Source organism: Cicer arietinum, chromosome 1 (genome assembly GCF_000331145.2).
Source record: "Cicer arietinum cultivar CDC Frontier isolate Library 1 chromosome 1, Cicar.CDCFrontier_v2.0, whole genome shotgun sequence".
Classification (NCBI taxonomy): Eukaryota; Viridiplantae; Streptophyta; class Magnoliopsida; order Fabales; family Fabaceae; genus Cicer; species Cicer arietinum.
The window spans coordinates 19,749,908-19,773,911 of record NC_021160.2 but is presented as its reverse complement, the minus strand read 5'-3'; the positions used below and the strand labels follow the sequence as shown (position 1 = coordinate 19,773,911).

Genomic DNA, 24,004 nt, shown 5'->3' with positions numbered 1-24,004 from the left:
GTATATGGAGAATCATATAAATCGATATGTGTAGAACATCATGTAGCTATAGATAATTATTTATTTATTATATATATATATATATTACTAAATATGATGTTGCACGAGAGGATTTGTTTTAGAGGTAATAATCTGAGTTTGTTTGAGACCATTTGTTTGAGAGATAATAATGGATGCGTTTGTTTTAATAAAAAATTTATTCTTTTAAACCAAAAATCATTTTTTAGGGTTTAAAGGGTGTTTGTTTCATTTTTTTTTTTAAATTATTTTGTTAGAAAAATTATTTTTAATGTGAATAAGGCTTTTAAATAGGCTTACAGGCCAGACCATGATAGGCCGTAGGCCAGACTCAGGCCGAAAAAAATGCCTATCATAGACTGTAGGCCAGACTTAGGCCTCAAAAATTCATCGTAGGCCAGACTGAGGCCTTTCAAAGCCTGACCTGGTCTGGCCTATTCCCACCCCTAACCACGATCATCCTATAGAGATATATAATTTGGTTTTCACACGCTTGTCACAATTAATAATTATCATTTTTTAATTTTTTTAATATAAATAATTTTTCTTATTTCGATCAAATTCATATAGATATAAAATTCTCAAATTCATAAAACAAATAATAAATATTCTACACATCCTAATAAATATCTTATTTTTAGCATCAATCTCATAAAACAAACAATAAACATATTTTCCTTAAAGATAAAAAATACAACACAAATAAATACATCAGATTAAATGCGATTTTACTTCTACAGGTTCGGTGGTTGCATAGTTCAGAGAGCCATCCATGGCTTATGGTCGCGTTGTTCGGCCGGTGGAGGTTGCTGCCTCCAGACTCTGAGTGGTGGGTGGAGAGAAAATAAGAATTAAGATAAATTAAGTTTAATCGAAAGATAAAGAGAAAGAGGGGTGACTGGTGGTGGCGGCAGCCTATCGCCAACAGACTCATAAGGGGATAGACAGAATATGAAAGTTGAGAGAAATTTAATTTAATTTGTTTAAAGAGAAGATAAATGGATATAAGTGTTGTAATTATAAGAGTTCATGCATACTTTGCATATTCTACGTAAATATAAAATTTTAAAATAAGTCTAAAAAAAAACTAAGATACTATGCAACTTTAAAAAGTTAAATATTCTATAACATGACCTCTCTACCTATGACGTTGTGTTAATAGTCTAATTAAAACTCGCTAATTAGGGGTGTGTTAACGGTTTGATTAGTTGAAGTGTCGGTTCCGTGTATTGTAGATGAGTATATTCAGTCTTTTTCTTTAAAACGTCGTAACTAACATTATTCAATCTTTTTATTCATTAAAAACGTCTTAACTAACACCGTAAAGTCTCAATAGTCCTCGTGAATTGATGACACTGTTTTCAACTATCTTCCTTCTGCAGCTTTTAGAAACTGATATTTCTCACGTCAAATAATTGTTACCGCTTTGTTCAAAAATATTTTCTTTTTATAGAATTTCAATTTTTTATATATATTTTAAACGAGAAATTATTTAAATAATTTATAATAAAAATTATTTTATGTATTTCAGATATTTGTTACAATTTTTTTATAATAAATTTTCAAAAAAAAGTTAAAATAAAAAATTATTTTGAAATTTAGAGAAAAAAGAATTTATCATATTAAAATTTCAAAAATTTAATATCTTAATTATTATATGTCAAAATCACTTTTGTAATATATAATAAATGAATATAAAACAACTTCTACTATTTTAGAGTAAACTCTCATAAAAATTATTTTTTAAAATATAAAATTAAAATAATATTTTTTAATCTATAACAAACACGTCCAACCTAAAACTTCTAACAATAATTTTTTAGGAAAACTTAATATATAGTTTTGGAAAGAAAATAGACTACACCTAATTAGACTTTGCAAAATAAGAATCTCGTTTTACAAAAAGCTTAACACCTAAGTCTAGGCTCTAGTAGTCTGTAGCCTATTAAATACTTTCTTTATGTATGAATTTGACTTTTACAAAAATTTCGTAAACATATTAGTCTACTTTTATTTCATGTTAGCATTTTTAATAATTAATAAGATATATTTTTGATAGATTGAAAAATTAATATATTAATGAATAACTCATTTTTCAAGCTAAGGAATTTTCTAAAATATTATAATGACATTAAATAATTTTAAATAAAAAAAACTAATCCCTTGAATTCTTTATATAAGAGACACGTTAACAAAAGTTGATACAATAGGTCTCTTTAAAAAAAAACTAAAAAAACATTTTTATAGTAATATTCTTTCATGCTGTAAATTAGACATTTATGGTTGCTTTTATCCACTAAAGTTCCAATCAAATTTCATATATTCTAAAAATGAAATCTTAAAGAAAAATAAAACACTAACTAACCATTATTCACATAAAAACACGCTTTCACACGGCAAAATAATTATGTGGACAACAACTCAAGCCATTTATGTGTCGTTTTGCGGTGTGAAGCTATCCGTCCACACTACAAATATTAACTTCCGTAGACTATGCATTCAAACTAGTCTTCGCACGATGGAACTTGTGTCGCATTGCGAAGCAACTATTCAAGAGGTTACAACTCCAAAATTGAACATCATTTCACATGGTGGGACTTCGTGTCACACTGTGAGGATGTGTAAAAATGAGCATTAATTATGATGAGATCATGAGTTCTTAAACATTTAGAAGAAAACTTACACACACAAAAATATTAATAAAAGAACAAAATTGGATTATTTTAAAAACAATGGGTCTGAATAGTTTTACCAATATCTTGAGTTTTAGAAATATGAGGTATTCTTTGATGTGTTGAAAAGATAACAATATTTTCTACGACTTATATTTCATACATCTTGACCAAATTTAATGTTTATCATGATCCAAAGTATGCTGGAAGTTGACCACCAATTTATGATGTTTTTATTGTTTTATGAGGTTCATTCAAATAATAGTTATATAAAATAAATAATCACAAAGAAAACGGTTTTCTAAAAATATGTCTTTTGACTTCCCTGTTTTATAACTAATATTTAATTAGGAGTAGACAAGATAATGATTTAGAAAATTGATTAACCACTAGGATTAATATTAATTTATTGGGACTTTTCTACTCTTCTACCAATCAGTCCATTGTTTTTATATATATATATATATATATATAATTTCTTTTTGAGAATTGTGATTGATATTTTTCTCATCTTTTAGTCATTGAATTGTAATTTGTTTGAATCTTAATGATGATTTCCTTATCATTGTGGTGATTTATGTTGTCTTATCAATTATCTTAATTATGACGTCTTTGTTCTACATTTCTTAATATATTTCCTCTTTTTGTTTATTTATTTTAATTTGCTCATATTATTATCAATCCAATCTTTGGTTTGGCATCAAATGGTAATTAAAGAAAAGTTCTCTTTGGACTATTTTTTTGTTATTTTTTGTTTGAAGTATTGAAAAAAAAAGAAGAGAGGAAAATGTCTTTAGAAATATAAGTCTTGTACAAACATTTGGAGGGTAGTTCTAAAATGATACTCTGATGGTAGTTCTAAAATGATGTCATCTTGGATACTTGTTGAAATGCTAATATTTTTTTTCATGTTGTGATGCTTTTATCATCAAGAAGGTTATGGATCAAGAAGGTTATGGATGAAATTCCAAAGGAAACATGCAAGAAAGCAAATGAAGAAGTGCTTCCAATGGAACAATGTAGTGGAACCATAGAAGTTGAATTTCAAGAGAATTTTTTTGGAAAGTCATGACATACTATTACACTATAAATACCTTCTTCTAATTAAGTTGGTTTATGTGGTCAAATGTTGGGATTCTTCTCATATTATTGAATTGCTTAATATTTCTTTTTTATGTCACGAAGCTACCAAATTGATTAATGCAGGGGAATTACTTCACAAAGTGGAGAAAAATTGTGAACATGAGAAAAATGATTATGTCCAAGAATCACAAAAGGAAGAAAAACAAACAAATTATTTCAATCAAAAATGAAAATTTTTCTAAAGTAGAAATTACATATGATAAATTATTTATAATTATTTATGACCTAATTAATCTTAGTTGAAAATGTCATTTCGTAGGCGATACATTGCCTGTTTTGTTTTGACTATATCTTGAGCTCTAAATGTTCGATTAACGTAATATTTGATTCATTTGAAAGTTTAGAGAATTATCTACAATTTTTATTTAGACTTAAGAGAAAAATATGTTTCATTCATGGCAGAAAATGGATTTAAAGTTGATGACGTGATTAAGATGGATGAACTCACTACGCGAAAAACTGCATTTTACAGCGCTTTTTTTAATCCATTTACAGCGCTTTTTCAAAAAAAAAAAAAAAACGCTGTGGAGTCGAGCGCTGTAAAAGATACAACAACGCTTTTAAAAAAGCGCTATAAAACATGTAAATATAACGCGCGCTTGTTATGCACATTTTACAGTGTTTTTTTCAAAAAAGCGCTGTAAAATGCACACCCATTATATGAGTTATGGGTCTGCTTTTAGAGCGCTTTTTAACAAAAGCGCTGTAAAATGCACACCCATTATATGAAATTATGGGTCTGCATTTTACAGCGTTTTTGTTGTACATTTTACAGCGCTTTCTCAAGAAAGCGCTGTAAAATGTACACCATTATAGCGCTTTACAACAACATTTTATAACACTTTTTAAAAAAAGCACTGTAAAACGTGTTTTTTTTTAAACGCTGTAAATTAAATATTTGAAATGAAAAGCGCTTTTTAGCTTTTTATGGCATTTTTTTTAGAAAGCGCTCTCTTTTATCTTTGTATCCAAAATTATTTTGATCCAAAATCAGTTCACAATCGGTGCACACAACAACAAAACATATTCAAATACCATAAGCAGTTCACACAATCAGTATAACAGAAATCAGAACTCTGTAACTTAATTAACATATATGTAACTATGTAATTTACAACCTAATTAACTACATTCAGATACATATATATAACCTAATTTACAACCTAATTAACTACATTCAGATACATATATATATAACCTAATTTACAACCTAAACTACATTCAGATCCATATGCATGTTCATATATTGTGTCCTATGATCATTTACATATAATAACTAACAGAATATACATTATATGCACTAGCTACCATATAATATTCAGATCCCTTGCCCAGCAGCAAGCTATTTCCCAGAAAATCAAATAATTTTCATGTCAAGCACGTACTGACACCATTCTTCCTTTAATTCCATCAGATCTTCCTCAGAATATGATGGACTGGAATTGGCAAAGTACTGCAATATAAAAATTGAACATATTATATTAAGTTAGTATCAAATATATAGATAATTTATATATGAAAATCATATAATGCAAATACCGTACCGTTTCTGGGATAATAGTTTTATTCTTCTCAACAATCTCCTTCATGAATCTCAATATGTAGTACCCACAGTCGATGTTATTTGTTTGACGAGGGCACTTTATTGAGATCCATGTAATGTTATTAGACTTCTGCTTCGACACTTTAGCACCTCTTTGAGCTCGATAAACTTTTAAGGCACTATCGAATGAATAAATGTGATTATTAGAGCATGAATATTTATATATATATATAAATATATATATGTAAGAAATAAATGAATATTACTTACGTGTCGAGCATATTCTTTATTCCGGGGTGATTGGTGTAATCGCCGTGCACGGGATCCAAATAGTATATCACTTCAGAGACCGCATTGATTGCAAATAGCACCCAATGTGCCCTACAACAACAAAAAATTGGTTAAGCAATTTTGTTTATAGACAACTAATAAATTAAATTCTCATCAATTAAAAAAGATAAAATTACGTACCCTGAATTATATGGTGCCAAGAACAATTTATCACTTTCTTTATTTCTTAAAAACATATCTACAATGTAGTGTTTTACATTGTCTGGATCGAGTTTGAACATCGACATCTTATGCGGAGACAAGAATGAGTATTTATTTGACAGTTTCCTCGTGCACACGACCTTCTCGTACAAAAACCTTCAATGAAAATTTTAAACTAGATTAATTACCAATACATTTAATTAATTACAAATAAATGCAATTAAAAGTATTTTTTACCTTATGTACAAGCTGATTACAGTAACACTCAGCTCCTTATGTTCGAGAAGTTCGTACATGTGCTCCTTTTCGAGGTATTCAATATACTCATCTCCAAAGATGTCTTTATTCATTTGTACGATGGGCGAATCGTTGCTGCTGCCCATGTTCCTTTTTATTTGGATGTCAAGACACGCCCCGTATTTACCAAGGCGTGGCTGACTTTTATTAGGAGCAGCAGCAGCAGCGACCGATTTTCCCCGATCCAGATTTTTTGTTGCTGCAAGTTTGGCAGCTTTATTACCCTCCAGCCTTTGTAGTTTGGCAGCCCTATTAACCTCCAATTTTTGAGGTTTGCTGCCTTTTTTTGGCTGTAGGGGTGGTTTATTTATTTGGACCTACAAAAATGAGGTAAAATGTTAGTTTATTGAATCTGAAAAAATGACAAACCTTAGGCAATAAATGTGACAAACCTTTTCGGGAGATGTAACTGATTTGTCCTTGGGAATCTTTTTTTCGAGGGCAACAAGGTGTGTGGGCCATGCCACGTAACTGCCAATAGCGTCGCTTAAGAACTTCATATCTCCATCGTTGTCCGGTATGGGCAACGGTGCAGTTGGTTCGAAAGCAACCGTAGGCGATACTTTGACATGGCCCGCGGGGATCGGAATATTGTGCAATACTTCTCCCGAAGTATTGTGCAATATTCCTTTTCCCACCTTCCGTTGAGTCGGCGAGGACAAGTATAGGACACATGTAGTGACACCCTACATCAATAGTTAAAACATAAGTACAGTTAATATATAAGTTTGTTTAATACATAAGTAATTACATAAGCAAGTAAGTAATTAATTACCTCGGGAATACTTTTCAAACCGACGTTGCAACTCGCGGTTTCACTCTCCACTTGTATTTCAGGTTGGAGCTGATCCGGAAGTTGCTTGTCTTTATTCGTATTCACCAAGAGTGCCACTTGCTCTGATAGGATTCTGAGCTTCTCTAATACTTCCTTGTTGGAAGGTTTTTGGCGCTTCTCTTGAGGAAAAAAGCTTTTGGGAGTTACGCCAAATCCTTTCCCCCTAACTCGACCGGAATACTCAGGGACATTAAACACTTTACCAAGAATGTCCCTGCAAGTATCCTTGTTGCCCTCTTGAGTTTCAGAACTTTGTTCAATAGTTTCCTAAAATACATGTAACATTAAAAAGATAAGTTCAATAGCATTTTTAAAATACAATATTAAAAAATATTAAAGTGATAATATACTTACACAAAGTTCTACAACTTTTTTGACATTTTCATTATCAACCACTCCTTCTTTATTAACACGCGCTTCCTTCCACAATATATGACGACCCAATGGTTGATCGGCTTGGGGGTCTTTTCTCTATTCGTTAAAATCATAAACAAAATAATACAAATTAGTTACACACTATAGTTTATAATACAAATTACTTCATTATATAAAAGTGATGTTTAATTACTTACAAGTTGTTGATCAAGGCGTGCATATCCCATACATTATTTCTTGTATGGGTGTTTTGGATTGCATGCCCATTCGCGATTTGCCTTACTAATATTCTATATAAAAATAATAGCAATTGTGTAAAAATTTAAAATACGCTACGAATATGAATAATAAAACAAAAATGCTAATAAATTAATCACTTACGACAAACGCGGGGTCAGAACGTTTGGAAACAAATGCTCTCTATTCATAATATTAAAGTGATAATATACTTACACAAAGTTCTACAACTTTTTTGACATTTTCATTATCAACCACTCCTTCTTTATTAACACGCGCTTCCTTCCACAATATATGACGACCCAAGGGTTGATCGGCTTGGGTGTCTTTTCTCTATTCGTTAAAATCATAAACAAAATAATACAAATTAGTTACACACTATAGTTTATAATACAAATTACTTCATTATATAAAAGTGATGTTTAATTACTTACAATTTGTTGTTCAAGGCGTGCATATCCCATACGTGATTTCTTGTATGGGTGTTTTGGGTTGCTTGCCCGTTCGCGATTTGCCTTACTAATATTCTATATAAAAAATTAGCAATTGTGTAAAAATTTAAAATACGCTACGAATATGAATAATAAAACACAAATGCTAATAAATTAATCACTTACGACAAACGCGGAGTCAGAACGTTTGGAAACAAATGCTCTCCATTCATCCTTTGATATATAATGTTGATATATTTTTGGAGGTTCAGCACTTGTGTTTCCTTCTCTATCTTTTAGATAGAAATTTGAGAGATGGGATCTAAATCCACGATGGATCTTTCCAGCAACTCTCAAAACATAAGACTTTCGTCCCTCATCAAGAACAAAAGTCGTATGCAATGAAAAAAATTATAAGTAAAGTATTTTACCGAAAAAAATTATAAAGGACAAAAGAGTGGATCAAAAAATTTACTTGAATGTCATTCCATATAATATCTTTGGTATCCTTCAACGCCTTATCTCTCCAATTGTCAATTGTAATTGGGACATTTTGACGAACAACAGCCCCAATATAGCTTACAAACATAGAGCTGTGGGGGTCAACTGGCTGACCACTCTCGTTCCAGCCAACCTAATAAACTCATATAGTAAGTACATGCCCTAAACCCTAAAAAAAGATAAAAATCACACAGCAAACAAAGTATAGTATACCTCAAATTTAATCCCACTACTCCTTGCTTTAATCACCTTTTGCATTATAGTTGCACCACGTTTGACTTCTTTTTCATAAGTCTTGGAGGTGCCAACTTCTTCATTTTGAACTTCTATATCTTTGTTTGTATCCATTTAACTACAACAAGTTCAACATGCAGTTTAGTATAACATCAACAAGCTCAACATGGATCATGCATTATTATAAACAACCTCAACATAAAAAAACACACAGCAAATAGAGTATAGTATACCTCAAATTTAATGCCACTGCTCCGTGCTTTAATCACCCTTTGCATGATAGACGTTGCACCACGTTTGACTTCTTTTTGATAAGTCTTAGAGGTGCCAACTTCTTCATTTTGACATTTTATATCTTTGTTTGTATCCATTTAACTACAACAAGTTCAACATGCAGTTTAGTATAACATCAACAAGCTCAACATGGATCATGCATTATTATAAACAAGCTCAACATGTATCAGTATATCTTAAACAAGCTTAACATGCATTTTAATGATTACAAAAAATTTATAACATCAATACCTGAATAATAGTTCAAAGAAAGATGAAATGTGAAGAAAAGAGGGAACGCAGAAAGTTCACAGAAATATGGTTCACAGAAATACGGTATTGAAGAAATACGTAATGAGGGTTACGTATTTCAATGAAAATATATTGTGTGAAATGGGAGAGATGATCTTGGATGGAAATAAGGTTCGAAATGAAGGAGATGATCGTGGAAATAAGGTTCATAATGGACGGGATGATAGGGTTTGCAAAAGAAGAGAAGAACGATGAAGGTTGAGATGATAGTGAAGTTTACGTAATGAAGAGGAAACTGAAGCGGTTACTGTTATATATACGTAACCCTTTTACGGCGCTTTTTTATAACCCTTTTACAGCGCTTGTTTAAAAAGCGCTCTAAAAGGCGTCCTTATTTAATTTTTTAAAAGGCTCTTTTACAGCGCTTTTCCCAATAAGCGCTGTAAAAGACCTCATTGTTTTATTATGTTATATATAAAACCCTTTTACAGCGCTTGTTCAAATAAGCGCTGTAAAAGGTCTCTTTATTTTATTTTTAAAACAGTATTTTACAGCGCTTATTTGGACAAGCGCTGTAATAGACCTTTACAACGCTTATTTTACAGCGCTTGTTTTATTATGTTATATGAATGTTTTTTTTAAAGCCTTTTACAGTGCTTAAAAAGCGCTGTAAAAGGCCATATTGTTTTTGTGTTTTGTTATGTTATTTTTTAAACAAGCTCAACATACAAAACCCACATAGTAGTAACTGGTCACCACCAAAATCCCTTCCTCTTCACCAAACTCTTCTCCTTTTATGCATCTTATTCACAAACATCAAAGCTTACTCTTTCACAATTCAATCTCTACCTGAGCTTGCGACGCTAAAATAAAAGGCTCGTCTTTGTATCCCACCCTATTAAAATCGACAAGCAAGAATCCTGACTCATCAATCCGAACGCCATTATTATTATCGACCCACTTGCAACCAAATATGGGAACACGAAACATTGTGTAGTCTAACTCCCATATGCGCTCGATAACCCCAAAATATGATAGATTTGCATATATTGGGTTTTTGTCTTTTGCACTTGAGACATGCATCGCTTCAGCTACGAGAGTGACTCCACTATTTTGCATAGTGGTCTGATCATCTTGTTCTTTGGTATAAAATGTGTAGCCGTTAATAACATAACCAGTGTAAGAAAAGACATGTAAGCTCGGACCATTTGCTAGCCACCTCAATCTATTTGAAATTGATCCGGGGTCTATATCAAATTTTGACATTATGTGATTTTTTAACCATGTTACAAAACTTCGATTGTGCTCTCGAGTTATCCAATTTTGATTCCTATTCATGTTCAAACGAGATAACTGATCAATGTGTATTGTAACATACGGTTGAACCTCATCATCATTGTGCAGAACATACAATTGTGCCTGCTCCCATTCTGTCCTTGATATAGTCAGTAGTCTCCTTCCAGTTATCCCTTCTCCTGATATTCTTCTCGAATGACGAGACATGGGAAGCCCTATGGATTCAACATTGGACAAATATTCAGTACAAAATTCAGCAGCCTCTTCAACAATGTATCGTTCAGCAATACAACCTTCTGGTCGGCTTCTACTTTTTACGTACCCTTTTAATATTTTCATATATCGTTCTAACGGATACATCCATCTCATATAAGTTGGCCCACAAAGTTGTGTCTCCTTAACCAGATGAACATTAAGGTGAACCATTATATAAAAAAACGATGGTAGAAAATACATTTCAAGCTCACACAAAGTAACAACAATTTCCCTCTGCAATGTCGGTAATTTCTGAGGGTCGATCACTTTACTACAAATTTCCCTGAAGAAGAAACATAATCTAGTTAAGGCTAGTCGAACTTTTTCAGGTAAAATGGAACGTATACCTATTGGTAGCAAATGCTCCATTATAATATGACAATCATGGGTCTTCAAACCTTTTAACTTGAGGTCTTTCATACAAACCAAATTTTTAATGTTCGAAGAGTATCCTTCTGGAACTTTAACTTCGTGTAGAAATTTACATAAAACAATTTTTTCCTTTCTAGATAGAGTATGAGCGGCTGGAGGTAGATATGTGCGATTTCCTTTCTTTACTGGAGCCAATTCATTTCTTATTCCCATATCGACCAAGTCCAATCTTGCGTTGATGTCATCTTTAGACTTTCCTGGAACATTGAGTAACGTACCAATAACACTTTCAAATACATTTTTTTCAATATGCATCACATCGAGGAAATGTCTTACATACAATGACTTCCAATATGGCAATTCAAAGAAAATTGACTTTTTCTTCCACCCAGTTTTGACCAGCTCTCCCGCAAAAGGTTTGCCAAATTTATTGGTCAAACCTTGTACTTTTTCAAGTATTTGATATCCAGTCGGTGCTAAAGGAGCTTTACCTTCCTCTGATTTTCCATTGAATGCATTTCTCCACCCACGATACTGATGACTATAAGGTAAAAATCTACGATGTCCAAGAAACACATTCTTCTTACAATGTTTCAACCGCATCCAATTTGTACTCTCTTCACATATAGGACATGCACACTGACCTTTAATGCTATATCCTGATAAATTACCATATGCTGGAAAATCATTAATTGTGCCGAACAACATAGCCCTCAAATTGAAACACTTTTTCCTATACCCATCATAAACTTCCACACCTGTCTCCCACATACTTTTTAAATTTTCGATTAGAGGAGTCAAGTATACGTCGATATCATTCCCCGGTTGTTTGGGTCCAGAAATTAACAGAGACAACATCATAAACTTACGCTTCATACATAACCATGGAGGTAGGTTATATATTACCAAAATCACAGGCCACGTGCTATGTGAGATGCTTTGAAGACCATGTGGATTCATTCCATCAGTAGAAAGTGCAAGTCTTAGATTTCTTGACTCTATCCCGAATTCAGGATACTCGTGATCAATTTTTGCCCATTGTGGGGAATCTGCAGGGTGTCGAAACATTCCATCTCTAATTCTTTCATCTGCATGCCATGTCAAGTGTTTTGAATCTTCTTCACTGCGATACATGCGCCTAAATCTTGGTATTATAGGAAAATACCACACGACTTTTGCTGGAGTAGATTCTTTCTTCTTATATCGAGAGACATTGCATTTTGGACACGCCTTAAGTAGTTCATATTCGTTTCGAAATAAAATGCAATCGTTAGGACACGCATGAATCCTTTCGTAACTCATTCCAATAGAACACAAAATCCGTTTAGCCTCGTAGGTTCGACTGGGAAGTTCATTATCATCTGGCAACATATCTTTTATGAGTGTTAATAATTCTGTAAAGCTTTTATCAGACCATCCATTACTCGCTTTTAAGTTGTACAACTTTAATATCGCTGACAGTCTTGTGAATTTAGTACAACCATTATATAATTCTTTCTCTGCATCACTCAACAAACTTTCAAACATTTTAGGACAATCTCGAAGATCTTCTTCAACTGCTTTTGCAATCTCATCAACTCGGTCCGGCTCATATGTATCTGTATCGAAGTCAGTTGAAGCATATGTCGAACTATTCTCAAAATTAATGTTTCCTTTTTTTTTCTCACCATGTCTTATCCAACATGTGTAGCTTTGATCAATTCCATTACATACTAGATGTCCTTCTAATTCATCTTCTCTAACACGTTTTCCAAAACAACATTTTAAACAAGGACAAACTACTCTATTTGGATCTTTTGCATTCTTCACTGCAAACTCAACAAACTCCTTCACTCCAATTTCATACTCTTTTGACAATCGATTGGCTGAAATCCATTTCCTATCCATATTATACCACCTATATAAATGCAGTAACAAAAATAATAAGCTTTCAAAACATATCAACAAGTTTCAAAAAGAAACCAATATCAACTAACAATTTCAAAACAGAACAGATCATGTGGTATGAGTTTTTGACAATTTTTGACAATTTCAAAACAGAACAGATCATGTGGTATGAGTTTTTGACAATTTTTGACAATTTCAAAACAGAACAGATCATGTGGTATGAGTTTTTGACAATTTTTGACAATTTCAAAACAGAACAGATCATGTGGTATGAGTTTTTGACAATTTTTGACAATTTCAAAACATAACAGATCATGTGTAGAAGAGATTTAATATATATATAACAATTTTTAGTAGATTTAATATATATGTAACAAAATATAACAGATCATGTGTAAAAAATACCTGAGACAACGTAGATGGCCGCACAGTACGTAGAGGATATTAGGGTTCCCAACGTATATAATTATTTGAAAGATGTAGAGGATATGAGGGTTTCCAACGTATATAATTATTTGAAAGATGTAGTTTACAACGCTTGTGAAAAAAGCGCTGTAATAGGTAGTTAAATTCAATGAAAGCGCATGTACTTTACAACGCTTGTGAAAAAAGCGTTGTATTAGGTAGTTCAAATATTTGAAAGCGCATGTGTTTACAACACTTGTGAAAAAAGCGCTGTAACTGATACGCGAAAGCGCTTCATTTTACAGCGTTTTTTTGACAAGCGCTGTAAAAGCCTTATAACGTTATGCGCAAACGTTATATAACCTACAACAGCGCTTGTTTTACAGCGCTTGTCAACAAAAGCGCTGTAAAAGGCTCCGTTATTTTTAAAATATATTTACAACAACGCTTGTGTTTAGCAAGCGCTGTAAAAGGGGCGCTGTTAAATGTCATTTTTGGCGTAGTGACTATTGGGCTTCTTATGTTAGATTTGTAATCATGTTTTTGTTGCTTCTACACAAGACAATTAACACAACCACTCGACAAGGTAATAAGGGCAATAACTATGAATTGATGTTAATTTTTTGTGACTTATGTCTTTCTTGTAATCAACCCAAGAAATCATATCCTTTATATAGAGGGAATTACATAATAAAAGAGAGAAGAATTTTGTTGAAAAATTATATTTTGTATATTGTGAGAGTTTTGTCTCTTTTTAGTTCTGGATTGGATCATCATTTTATTCTTATCAAGAAACCACGTTTATTTGTGGTGGTCTTAAGGTTTTCTATTTCTTTTTCTCCATAGAAGTAAGAGAGTGGTGCTATTTCATTTCTATCTTCTCCATTTTTTTTTTGTTTTTTTTTTTTTTATAACTTTCATATATTTCAATTATTCAAAATATATGTGTGTGTTGCTAATGATATGCACAAAAATGATAAACCATGCATTCTGGTAGATGACTACATGAGTTCAATGACATACCTTCCGCAATGACTAATTCTAACCTATTTTAGTTATTAGCCAATGTAGTTCATTCAATAATTGTAGTTCATTCAATAAGTGAAATAGTCTTTTTGTATTAAGATTTTGATCATTTTGGTCTTCACTTAGCTAATTCTAATCCATTTTGGTTTTTCGACAATGTAGTTCATCCAACGAATGTAATAGTCTCAATGAATTAAGATCATCATGAGTTCATTGGATGAACTACAATGACTATATTTTGGTAGATGATCATAAGTTCATTAAGCATGTGTAAGGAAACCTACAAAAAAAAAATCTACAAAAGAATAACAAAATTGAAATTTATTTTTAAATGATGGGTCTGAATTGTTTTAGCAATATCTTGAGTTTTAGAAATCCAATTGATGAGTTCTTTGATGTATTGAAAAGATAATGACATTTTCTACAACTTATATTTCATTTATCTTGACCAAAACTCAGCTTCTATCATGAAAAAAATAGACTGTAAGTCGACTTTATGGTCAAAAATGACATTTCCCTTTAATTGTTTTGTAACTATTTTTTAATTAGGACTATACAAGACAATTATTTCAAAAATTAATGTAGCCATTGAGATTAATGTTACTTTATTGTGACTTTTCTTTTCTTATATCAATAAGTTCATTGTTCCTATATATGTGTCTTACATATGTAGAAAAGAGATATTTGAATGAAATAAAAAATATTTCTCTTAGAGAATTGTGATTGGGATTTTTCTACTATTTTAATTTTTGGATTAAAATTTGTTTGAATCTTATCAATAATTTCTTTACAATTGTGGCGATTTCTCTTGGCTTATCAATTATCTTGATTGTAGCACATTTATACTCCATCGCTTAATCTATCCATCATTTTATTTATTTATATTAATTTTCTCATATTTTTATCCATCCAAACTTTGGATTTGTAATCAAATTATATGGTTTACAACATATTAGTTTATTTTACGTGTGTTGTTGTATATTGTTCCCATCACTACAAGAAAATGAACGTTTAGCGACAGTGAAAAACTGTAGGTAAACGTATAAAAACCGTAGGGATAGGCAAATTTACCTATACCGACGGGGTTTTTTTTCGTGGTATATAATTGCCCAATGCCTACGGATTTTCGCCGTGGCTACAGGGTATAGTGACAGAATTTTTTTCGTTGCGGTAAACATTTGATTTTACCTACGGATATTTCATTGTTGGTATATACTTTAGCCATAATTTATACAACTTATACCTACGGTTTTGATTCTGTTGCTATACATTTAAGTGACAACTTTTTTCTGTTGGTATAGGTTTTAAGAGTAATTAATTCATTATAAATATTAATTTTTTGTTATCAACAAAAATTATATAATAATTTAAAATTTATTTTATAAAATTAACCAAATATAAATATACAATGAAATATATATATATAAGACTCAAAATAAAATAAAAGGTGTTCATTGTATATATTAAAAATTAATATAAAAGTCTTACAACGATAAAACAAAACCCTTAACCTCAAAAAATAGACATTTAAAATAGACATCTTGTGTCATACATAACAATCTCAAAAAATATTAAGAAATAGAGTCCACTAAATTGCCAATATTCCATCTTCAACAACAAATTAGCTTTTAATCTTCACCTACAATCAATAAAATAACAAATGAATAAATACACGATTCCACATAAAAATATTACTAATAAAATAGAGAAAATGTTAATGATTTTAATTAAAATTAACTAATACTATCTAATTACCATTTTCATTATTTTCGTTGTTGTTTGGACTAAGTGAATTCAAATGGTTTTGAGCACTAGTAGCATCAGGAACCTATCACAAAAAATAGAAAATATTACTTATGAAAAATACGATTATGGAACTTATGAAGTTAGTTGGATAAGATTAATAACTTATGATATACCTGTCTTGCAGCTTGTATTATATCATTAACATCTGCTCCAGAAAATCGATTTTGAATTAAAGTCATCACATTTGCTAACAAGTTTTCCATATTCTTAACTCTTTCGCGCAACTCTTCATTTTCAGATGCACAAACCTTCGATTTTTTAGAATGAGGAATCTTGCCCATACATCGCACACGTCCGTTTTTATCAGGTCCTTGTACTTGATAAAATATGTCATCCTTCCAAGACATAGAACCTTGTGTGTCTTGGGTTGATTGAGAAGTTCCAGCCTCATTATTATGTTTTTTTAGTTCTTCCTAAAAAATAAAATAAAAATTATTAATGATTGAAAATACCAAATTGAAATTGACATTCAAAGCATGTAGTACTACAATAAGATCCAATTAAAAAACTTCAACATTGCATATAGGCTAACAAATACAAAATCTCCTAAATGGTCAAGTAAAAATCCAATACAATCATCATACATTTGAAAATAAAATTCAGCACTTTGTCAAACTTAATTTATACACATTTTATATATTGGTACCGTTTAATTATTATCAAAACTTACAATCAATCTTGCAGCCTTTCCATTGACAATTGCTCCATCTTTACGAGTGCGGGTATCAATGTAAATCTCTTTACGTCCAGGCAACACTCCTTTGCCCTTTTTATCTACAACCAAATAAATAAGTTAAATGCATTTCATTTTTAATTTAAATTAAAGCCATAAAAATAGAAATAGAAATAAACCTTCTCATCAATAAACTTTGGGAGACTTTTTGAACCCATACAATGAACATCTTCAAATTTAGCACGATTTTGCCTATTAATTTTACTTATTTTCTGCAATTGAAATAAAATATTAGTCTTAATAATAAACTCTTTAATATATTACTCATAATATATACGACTTACTTGTCCTTCATCAGAAAACCAATGATGAACCAAACCACGATATTGATTTGGGTCAACCCTATCATCTGGTACAAGAGATGCAACTTCTTCTTCTGTTTTAGTAGGGTCATATGCCATTGACTTTAGATCACCCTTCCATTGCCTCCATTTCTCATTCAGCTCAGATTTTAACATTTCTCTTGTTAAGTCATTTATTGGAGGAACAAACTCAAATTTACTCTACACAATAAGAGATGTTAAAGAAACATGTTATATTAGTTAAATGTATTCTTACAGTTATCAACATGTTATGATGTAGTTTGAGTGTGCTAAACATCTATATTCTTAAACTATAAGTATGATTATAAATTGTTAATCCATCAAATATTCCTAACATCATCATTGTACATCAAACATGTTAGAGCACAAAAACTAAAAAACATGTTAATTGTACATCTCAATTGACTTCTTAAAAAAATGTTATATTAGTTAAATGAATAATCATAATACCTCTATTAATTTCAACATTTCTTCTTTGTAATCATTTGGCATAACTTTCCATGACTTGTAGTTGATAGGAGCATATTGATACCTTCTAGCTACGCTACCAATGAAACGAGTTAGAGTTGTCCCTTCCTCACCAATGGGTCGACCATATTTGTCCAAATTAACGATTATTAAATCACCATCTTCCATTTCCCATACATCTAACATTTTTGTAGGACCTCTAGCCCGTTTAGGCTCTACTTCTACAAACAAAACAAAAGGACAATAACATTATGTGTGCATATAAGTCATAATAAAAATAATATAAATAAAACTTCAAAACAAAGAATATATAATTAATACCTTTTTCAATTTGTTCTTCTTCAACTTCTATATCAGAGGGAATTGAGTGAGATTCTACAGACTCACGTATGACACCTTCTGCATGACAAGGACTAGAACGAGTTTCTGCAACATTACTTCCTTCTACATTGGTTGAGTTTGTATTATTTGAAGTAGACTGAATTCCTTCATTATCACTTGCTCGATGTCGAATATTTAACTTTCTTCTTCGAGCCATTGCTTCTCTAACACAAAATTATAAATGAGTAACTTGGACAAAAGTCAAAAAACATAGACAAATCTAAAAGTATAAGAAAAACATAGACAAATCTAAAAGTATAAGAAAAACATAGACAAATCTAAAAGTATAAGAAAAACATAGACAAATCTAAAAGTATAAGAAAAACATAGACAAATCTAAAAGTATAAGAAAAACATAGACAAATCTAAAAGTATAAGAAAAACATAGACAAATCTAAAAGTATAAGAAAAACATAGACAAATCTAAAAGTATAATAAAAACATAATGTATAAAATCATGCACAATTAGAACACACTTCATTCGTCTTCCTCATCATCTTCATTATCTTCATCATCATCCATATTATCAACATCAACAACTTCAAAAAAATCATTATCGTCTTCAACTTGAAGCCTAACCAAATCATTAACATTTTGAGTAGCTTCACTTGTATCGCCCATTAGTTGCCCATGAATTTCTTCAATTTCATTAGATTCCTCATCACCCATATCATAGATATCTCTAACTTTTGCATTGAGAACAACAAGCCAATCCTTGTTTCTCTCATCATATATATAAAACACCTTTTTAGCTTGTGATGCAAACACAAATGGGTCATCACAAATATTTTTCCCAGTATGTTTTAAAAATTTGAAATTGACAAGCGTCATACCAAACTTATCTTTCTTGATACCTTTATTAATATCAACCCAATCACATTTAAATAACACAAACTTGTACTTTCCAGAATAATCCAACAGCAGTATATCAGTTATTGCCCCATAGTAATTAATTTCATCTGTTGAGGTCTTTGTCTTTACAACAACTCCACTATTTTGTGTTTTCAAAAATCTCTCTCTCTTCTTTGTGTGGAATCTAAAACCATTAATCGCATAACCTGTGTATCTTCTTACTACCTCAGATGGTCCACGGGATAACCATCTAAGTTCATGAGTAACTTCTGAGCTCTTTTGTTCATCCATACGCTGGATCTAAAATATTTCATGAAATATAGTAAGTTTATATATAAAAACAATCAGTAAAATTTAAATAATTAAATTATTATATGCTCACCCTGAGTTTAAACCACTCAATAAATTTTTGACCATGTTGCTTGTCAATTTCAAGTTGTGTCAATCGTCGTGGTCGACACTGTCTCTTAAGATGTAAAATGTGTTCTCTAAAAGTAACAGTAATAGAGTTAAAATAAAATGTAATAAAAATTTCAATTGTATAAAATTGAAATATGATATGTGACTTACTCTATAAATGGAGCAACTGCATCACAATTAGAAAGCACATATCTATGTGCCTGTGCTAACTCTTTCTTGTCAAGTTTAGTTCTACTCACTTTCTTCCTCTTCCCTAATCGTAACTTTTGTTGTTTCTTTATCCCTAATGGCCTTCCAGAGACTTCATCGTCATTTCTGTTAGGTCTATTGAACCTAGTTTCTACCCCAGATAGATATTGCGAACAAAACGTCAAACATTCATTGGCCAAAAATCCCTCTGCAATTGATCCTTCTGGATGGGCTCTATTACGTACAAAGGACTTAAGAGTAAGAAGAAACCTGAAAGTGAAGAAAATTTAAAATATTTATGTTCTCAACATCCAAAAAAACTTGTTTAACACTTTTAATTAAACCAATTTTTATAAACATACATACCTCTCAAGCGGATACATCCATCGATATTGTACCGGTCCAGCAACTTGGGCTTCGTGTGCCAAATGAATTACCAAATGCATCATAACAGTAAAAAATGAAGGAGGAAAAATTGTTTCCAACTGACAAAGTGTGATAACTATTTGAGACTCCAATTGTGATAGAAATTCCACATTAAGTACCTTAGAACAAATTTGCTTGAAGAAATTGCAAAGATCAACTAACACTGAAGTGACTTTATCTGGCAATGAACCCCGTAATGCTACTGGAAGAAGCTCTTGCATCAAAACATGACAATCATAACTTTTTAATCCAAACATCTTGTGTTGCTTGACATGCACACAACGTGGGATGTTTGATGAACATTCATCTGGAGTTTTTACATTCTTGAGAATGCTTAGGAAAGATTCCTTTTCTTTGTTAGTCATTTGATAGCATGCTCTAGGCAAACGCGTTGTAGTTATATTAGGACTTGGTTGAGGATGGAGCATACTTCTTATGCCCATATCTACAAGATCAGCTCGTGCCTTATAATTATCTTTGGATTTTCCCTCTTGGTTTAACAATGTACCAATAATGTTGTCACATACGTTCTTTTCAATGTGCATCACATCAAGATTATGACGCAATACATTATATTGCCAATAAGGCAATGTGAAGAAAATGCTCTTCTTTTTCCAAGGTTGTGCTCCATTTGCTAGACCTTTTTCTCTACATTCATCTATTTGTCTTAAAATATCAGTCCCATCAAGTCTTTTAGGAGGGATCCTTAGCTCTCGTGTTCCATCAAAATCCCTACTATTCAATCTCCACTTATGTTTGGGAGATAACCAACGACGATGACCCATGTAGCAAAATTTTTTGCCATGACGTAACCACTGCGAGGTAGTTTCAATACCACAACATGGACATGCATATTGACCTTTAGTACTCCATCCAGACAAGTTAGCATATGCTGGAAAGTCATTAATAGTCCACATCATAGCTGCACGAAGTTGAAATGTCTCTTTCTTATAGGCATCAAATGTTTCAATTCCATCATCCCATAACTCTTGCAACTCTTGTACTAAAGGTTGCAGATAAATGTCAATGTTATTTCCAGGACCTTTTGGACCCGGAATTAATAGTGATAACATGAAGTATGGTTGTTTCATGCACATCCAAGGAGGAAGATTGTAAGGAATTAGAATGACAGGCCAAGTGCTATGAGTAATACTCATAGTCTTGAAAGGATTGAAACCATATGAAGCCACTCCTAATCGAAAATTACGAGGATCTAACGAAAATGTTGGATATCGAGCGTCAAAATTCTTCCAAGCAAGGGAATCAGCTGGATGCCTAAGAGAACCATCATTCAATCTACTCTCATGGTGCCATCTCATTGATTCTGCAACTTTGGAGGACATGTATAACCTTTGCAACCTTGGTTTCAATGGAAACCATCGAAGGATCTTTGCTGGTATCTTCTTTCGCCTCTCAGAAGTCTCCATTCCATTACCTTGTACGTCTTCATTTGTTGTTTTCCACCTTGACGTACTACACTTTGGACATACTTCATATTTGGCATATTTATCCCAATATAATATGCAATCATTGGGACAAGCATGGATCTTCTCATACCCCAAACCTAATCCTGAAACAATCTTTTTAGTTTCATAATATGACTTTGGCAAAACATTTTCTTCTGGTAAAGCATCTCTTAGTAAATCAAGCAACATGGAGAATGACTTGTCACTCCACCCATGAAGACACTTTAAATGATACAAATGTACCATAAATGATAGCTTGCTATACTTCTTACAGTTGGGGTAAAGCATTTGCTCATTCTCCTTTACAAATTCGTAAAATTTAGAGTTTTCTCTAACTTCGGGAATCCTTTCACCTTCACCACAAATTGGCTCTTCTGTAGAATGAACTCCAAATACATCATGAACTAATCCATCCATGTCATGCTCCATTTCTACATTTTGTTTAGTAGCGCTACTTGAAGTTCTAGGTTTTTCACCATGATATATCCATTGTCTATAGCCTCTAAGAAATCCACGATGTGGATCTGTTAAGTGTTCATAAACACATACGCGAGAATAAGAGTGACAATTGGCACATTTTGTACAAGGACACATTATTTTTCCATTGATTTGTGAATTTTAAAAAGCAAATTCAAGAAATTCATTAACTCCTCGAATATATTCTTCACTTTTTTTGGATGGATCACACATCCATTCTCTATCCATTTGGAAAAATTAACTGAAAATGGATGATGCAAGTCCTAAAAAATTAACAATCTTAAAATTCAAATGAAGAACATGGTATTCAACAACAACATCAAATCATGGTATTCAACATAAAAGGGTCAAAAAAATTGTAAATTAAAAGTATATAAATTAAAAGTTTCTTATATGATTGACACAAATGATTCACAATGGCCTACTTATAGGTAAATTCAATGCACATAATTGCTGTTATGCACTTGATTTTGAATTGAACATTTCATTCAATCATTAAAAAACTTGAAATTAAACAAGAAACCTACACAACAGATTCACATTATACAAAACAGATTCACAAAACAACTGCAATTGCAATATACAAAACAATAGCAATATACAAAAAATCTGTCAAAAAACAAAAATAAAAATCAGATCGATATTTGAATGTTCTTAATACAATTCCCCCGAACATTGCAATTGCAATATTATTAGAAGCACAAGTATCAGCAAATCCACACAAGCCAACTGAAATTAAAAAACTTGAAATTAAACAAGAAACCTACACAACAGATTCACATTATACAAAACAGATTCACAAAACAAAACAATAGCAATATACAAAAAATCTGTCAAAAAACAAAAATAAAAATCAGATCGATATTTGAATGTTCTTAATACAATTCCCCCTAACATTGCAATTGCAATATTATTAGAAGCACAAGTATCAGCAAATCCACACAAGCCAACTGAAATTAAAAAACTTGAAATTAAACAAGAAACCTACACAACAGATTCACATTATACAAAACAGATTCACAAAACAACTGCAATTTCAGATTGGGGCTCAGATTAGGGCTCAGATTGGCTGAAGGAGAACAGTGAGAACGGCGAGAAGGAGAAGACAACTATTGGGGCTCAGATTGGGGCTCAGATTAGGGCTCAGATTGGCTGAAGGAGAACAGTGAGAACGGCGAGAAGGGGAAGACAACTATTGGGGCTCAGATTGGGGCTCAGATTAGGGCTCAGATTGGCTGAAGGAGAACAGTGAGAACGGCGAGAAGGGGAAGACAACTATTGGGGCTCAGATTGGGGCTCAGATTAGGGCTCAGATTGGCTGAAGGAGAACAGTGAGAACGGCGAGAAGGAGAAGAGAATGATTGGGGCTCAGATTGGGGCTAAAATTAGGGCTCAGATTGGGTGAAAGAGGAACAATTTTGAGTTTTAGGTGTTTTGATGAGAAAGGGTTTAGTTGGTACTTGGTATTTGGCTCTATTAATTTTTATTTTGGCTCCATTAAAATTTGTTTTTGCCTCCATTGAAAAAATTTGGATTTTATCTCAATTTATTTTTTTTTACCTCCATTGAAAAAATTAACATTTTGGCTCTATTGAAATTGGGTGCATTAAAAAAATTAGGATTTTGCCTCCATTAAATTTTTTTTTGACTTAAATTGTGAAAGTTTTGTACAATTTTATTTTCACAAACAATTAATATTTTGGCTCCTTTAAAAAATATATATATTTCAATTTGATGCCTATAACCACAGATTTAAGTGTGTAACTATAATCCTTAGTGACAAATTTATGTCACTGAAGGTATAAGACACCTATACCAACAAAAATTAATTTATCTGTGGGGATAGATTGTCTATGCCTACAGTTTTTAATTTTGTCATTATAAGCTTCTGTAGGTATATGTCTGTTTTCTTGTAGTGT

At 31.8% G+C, this 24,004-nt stretch overlaps 3 protein-coding genes across 6 annotated transcripts in view; all 3 read right to left on the bottom strand.

The window, feature by feature from the left end:
• Positions 1 to 18,873, bottom strand: part of LOC140920946 (uncharacterized) — a 95,309-nt gene extending 76,436 nt beyond the window's left edge. The window contains exons 1-5 of one of the 4 annotated variants that reach the window (XM_073370369.1): positions 18,732 to 18,873; positions 18,196 to 18,419; positions 17,857 to 18,095; positions 17,368 to 17,586; positions 17,203 to 17,295 (exon numbers count right to left, since the gene is read on the bottom strand). In XM_073370369.1, coding sequence (XP_073226470.1) covers positions 17,203 to 17,295; positions 17,368 to 17,586; positions 17,857 to 18,095; positions 18,196 to 18,419; positions 18,732 to 18,736 — 780 coding nt within the window. In that variant the 5' untranslated portion in view covers positions 18,737 to 18,873. The remainder of the gene's footprint in view (positions 1 to 17,202; positions 17,296 to 17,367; positions 17,587 to 17,856; positions 18,096 to 18,195; positions 18,420 to 18,731) is intronic. The other 3 variants (XM_073370395.1, XM_073370381.1, XM_073370405.1) reach the window with 3 other exon arrangements.
• On the bottom strand, positions 15,981 to 17,119 carry LOC140920956 (uncharacterized). The gene is made up of 4 exons (XM_073370424.1): positions 17,021 to 17,119; positions 16,464 to 16,763; positions 16,300 to 16,372; positions 15,981 to 16,183 (listed from the first exon to the last, which is right to left on the bottom strand). The coding sequence occupies exons 2-4, from the start codon at positions 16,695 to 16,697 to the stop codon at positions 16,173 to 16,175; spliced, it is 318 nt and encodes a 105-aa protein (XP_073226525.1). The 5' UTR covers positions 16,698 to 16,763; positions 17,021 to 17,119; the 3' UTR covers positions 15,981 to 16,172.
• LOC140921114 (uncharacterized) lies at positions 18,758 to 22,202 on the bottom strand. The gene is made up of 5 exons (XM_073370991.1): positions 20,083 to 22,202; positions 19,678 to 19,986; positions 19,490 to 19,595; positions 18,884 to 19,407; positions 18,758 to 18,761 (listed from the first exon to the last, which is right to left on the bottom strand). Exons 1-5 carry the CDS (start codon positions 22,200 to 22,202, stop codon positions 18,758 to 18,760), a joined length of 3,063 nt encoding a protein of 1,020 aa, XP_073227092.1.
• Between the last annotated feature and the right edge of the window lie 1,802 nt (positions 22,203 to 24,004).